The sequence below is a fragment of the Momordica charantia genome (assembly GCF_013281855.1).
Source record: "Momordica charantia cultivar OHB3-1 chromosome 10 unlocalized genomic scaffold, Mcharantia_2.0 BLBB01000010.1, whole genome shotgun sequence".
Taxonomy (NCBI): Eukaryota; Viridiplantae; Streptophyta; class Magnoliopsida; order Cucurbitales; family Cucurbitaceae; genus Momordica; species Momordica charantia.
The window spans coordinates 2690818-2693653 of record NW_028275158.1 but is presented as its reverse complement, the minus strand read 5'-3'; the positions used below and the strand labels follow the sequence as shown (position 1 = coordinate 2693653).

At 30.3% G+C, this 2836-nt stretch overlaps 1 protein-coding gene across 1 annotated transcript; it reads left to right on the top strand.

Annotated features, from left to right (window-relative positions):
• The first annotated feature begins 239 nt into the window (after positions 1–239).
• LOC111017745 (agamous-like MADS-box protein AGL62) lies at positions 240–1325 on the top strand. Its single transcript, XM_022293603.2, has 2 exons — positions 240–718; positions 893–1325. Exons 1-2 carry the CDS (start codon positions 335–337, stop codon positions 1166–1168), a joined length of 660 nt encoding a protein of 219 aa, XP_022149295.1. The 5' UTR covers positions 240–334; the 3' UTR covers positions 1169–1325.
• Positions 1326–2836: the final 1511 nt, after the last annotated feature.

The window sequence follows — 2836 nt, the reverse complement described above, 5'->3', positions numbered from 1 at the left end:
TGTTAAATTTCTCATGATTTTTCTAAGTAAAAATTTTGTAATGAATTTGCATCCATCATAACATTAAATTTTAAGTATTAATTTGCCAATTTTACAAAGAATGGAGATCATATATGATATCCCAAAACTAGCATTTTATTAATAACTCCAAAGTTGTCAAACTTTTTGACAACCAAATCATTTATTTTGCACAACACAAACGCCAACCAATTCATATATATATACACATAACACACATCATTCTCAACAAGAATATTTCATCTTTCCCACCAATTTTTTTTCTCTTCTCTACTTTTACTTTTTTCTCTCCAAAGTTCTTGAGATTTTCCAAAAGATGAGGAAGAGCAGAGGCAGGCAGAAGGTGGAGATGGTGAAGATGCCTAATGAGAGCAACCTTCAGGTAACCTTTTCGAAGCGTCGATCTGGCCTCTTCAAGAAAGCTAGTGAGTTGTGCACGCTTTGTGGTGCCGAGATTGCCATCATCGTCTTCTCGCCGGGGAAGAAGGTGTTCTCTTTCGGCCACCCTTGTGTCGAGGCTCTGATTGAACGCTTTGTGACTCGAAACCCCCCGCCGAGTTCTGGTACGCTCCAGTTGATCGAGGCTCATCGAAATGCCAATGTTCGGGAACTAAATTCGCAGCTGACACAGGTGCTGAATCAACTAGAGATGGAGCGAAAACGAGGCGAAGAGTTAAACAAGCTGCGAAAGGCAAGCCAGGTATTGAATCACTGTTAAACTAAAAAAATTGGTATTTTACATAATTCTTAATATCCTCTTAATATTAATTTAATGGATGAAATTCAATACGTTAACTATTAAATTTAAAAGTTTAAGTTGATGCGTTACATTATAATTAATCTTTTATATATATATATATATTCTTAACTTAAGGCACAATTTTGGTGGGAGCTCCCCATCGAAGAAATGGAAATGAATCAACTCGAGCAGCTCAAGACATCGTTGGAGGAGTTGAAGAAGAATGTCACACAACATGCTGATCGGATTTTGGTTCAAACCTCAAATGGCAACCCACCACCACAATACTTCCCGACTCCGTCGCCTGCAAACCCGAACCAACAAGGCGGCGTTTTCGTCGTGGATCCAAAGAACATGATCTCTCATCTTCCCTACAACTATGGCTCCTATGGATCAAGAGGTTTCTTTTGAAGAATAAGAAGAAATGAATATTTGTTAAGCAAAATAAATCAATGATTAGTTCCAATTTGCCCACAGTTTTAGTCCAAATTTCACACAGTGATGTAACACAAGAGATCTGCCATGAAAATTCTTCTCATTATAAATTAAATGTTGTGTATTTGGTTTATGGTTATTATAGTTTTGTATTTAACCTTAAATCTTATTCTAGAACTGAACAAATTTTATCAAGATCTTATTTAATTTTTGCCACATAAATTAAAAGAAAAAATTCTCAAACAGATGGTATAAGTGATTTATCATTAAAAATTTTGAATTTGATTAAAGTAATTTTTACTAAAATTACTTTTTCTAAAAATACTTCTTAGCACACATTTGGAATTCATCTCCACAATAATTTCTACATTTTCATTTGTTTTTAATAGATTTTTAAAAATGTTTATCTTTTACTTTTTATATAATTAAACTCGTCCATTTACACTCTTTAAAGTTGTTATTTAGTGTCAGTTTTATTTATAATTAATGATGCCATTTTGGTCATTCTTTTGCCTAAAGTTTGGATTAAAAGGTAAGGTTTTCAATTTAATTGGATTTTTTTTTTTGAAATACAATTTAATTGGAAATTGTTAATTAGTGTCTAGTATTTTGTAGCATACCCACACTTAAAAGATAGGATAAAATTTTGTTAGAGCAAGTAAGATATATCAATGTTTATTTTAGGAAATTCGTCGTATTCTACACTTTTTAATTAAGAAATATAATAATTCTTAGTTGTCTTTTATAAACTACATCTAACAATTTTCTTCTAAAAAAAATACTTCTAACAATACATATCAACCTCTGTTTCAATACACGTCAAATGATCGTGTTTGTATCGATTGAGACACCAATACCAAATTTCTCTCTGAAATCATTATAATTATCATCCCACAATAAAGGAAGTATATTGAACACATTTAAAATTGATAGCATCAGATTAACGTATGAGAGATTTTTCTAGTAAAACTAGGTGCAAACATATATTTTAATTTTCTTACGTTATCACACTCGATTCTAAATTTTTTCACATTATCATGCTCGATTTGAAATATTTTCTTTATCGGGTAAAGCAAATGTGCAACACTACGGCATTTTCTAAAAAAAGGGGTATAATACTATGAAAATTTATCAACTAACTGAAATAGAAGATGAGTTTTAAATGCACACAAAGAAAATTAGGAAACAAAAATGCCAACAAATTTCATACAAAGCAAACACAGCTTTGGTTACTCATTAATTATTTTTATTTTATTTTTTCTCATTCATTTTCCCAAAAGTGTTCAATTCTCCATTAATGATTATCAATGGTGTACCAATTATGGATTAATGAAAATTAAACCCCTCATCCCCAAAGTCTAGTTATAATCTTGTAACTTCCACTTTGCCAATTCACGTAATAATAATAATATAAATTATAATAAAGTTGTTTTTTTTTTAAATTAGCCTTTTATCATGAAAGAAAATTGAGAAATTATTAAAAAGAGATATTGTGTTATTCTTATAATGTTTATATATAAGTATTTTTAACTGTCTTTTTTCGTGATCATAAAAGTGACCATCACATTAAATAATTTTTGAATAAATTTAAGCAAGGATACTATAGGAAATTAGAAATCCGATGTGATTATAATCATTAAAAAT

Bases quoted from the DNA above. Each gene is read 5' to 3' on its own strand.
- LOC111017745 (XM_022293603.2), top strand. From the start codon at position 335: ATGAGGAAGAGCAGAGGCAGGCAGAAGGTGGAGATGGTGAAGATGCCT. The intron at 719-892 runs GTATTGAATCAC...TCTTAACTTAAG, and splicing joins AGCTGCGAAAGGCAAGCCAG to GCACAATTTTGGTGGGAGCT.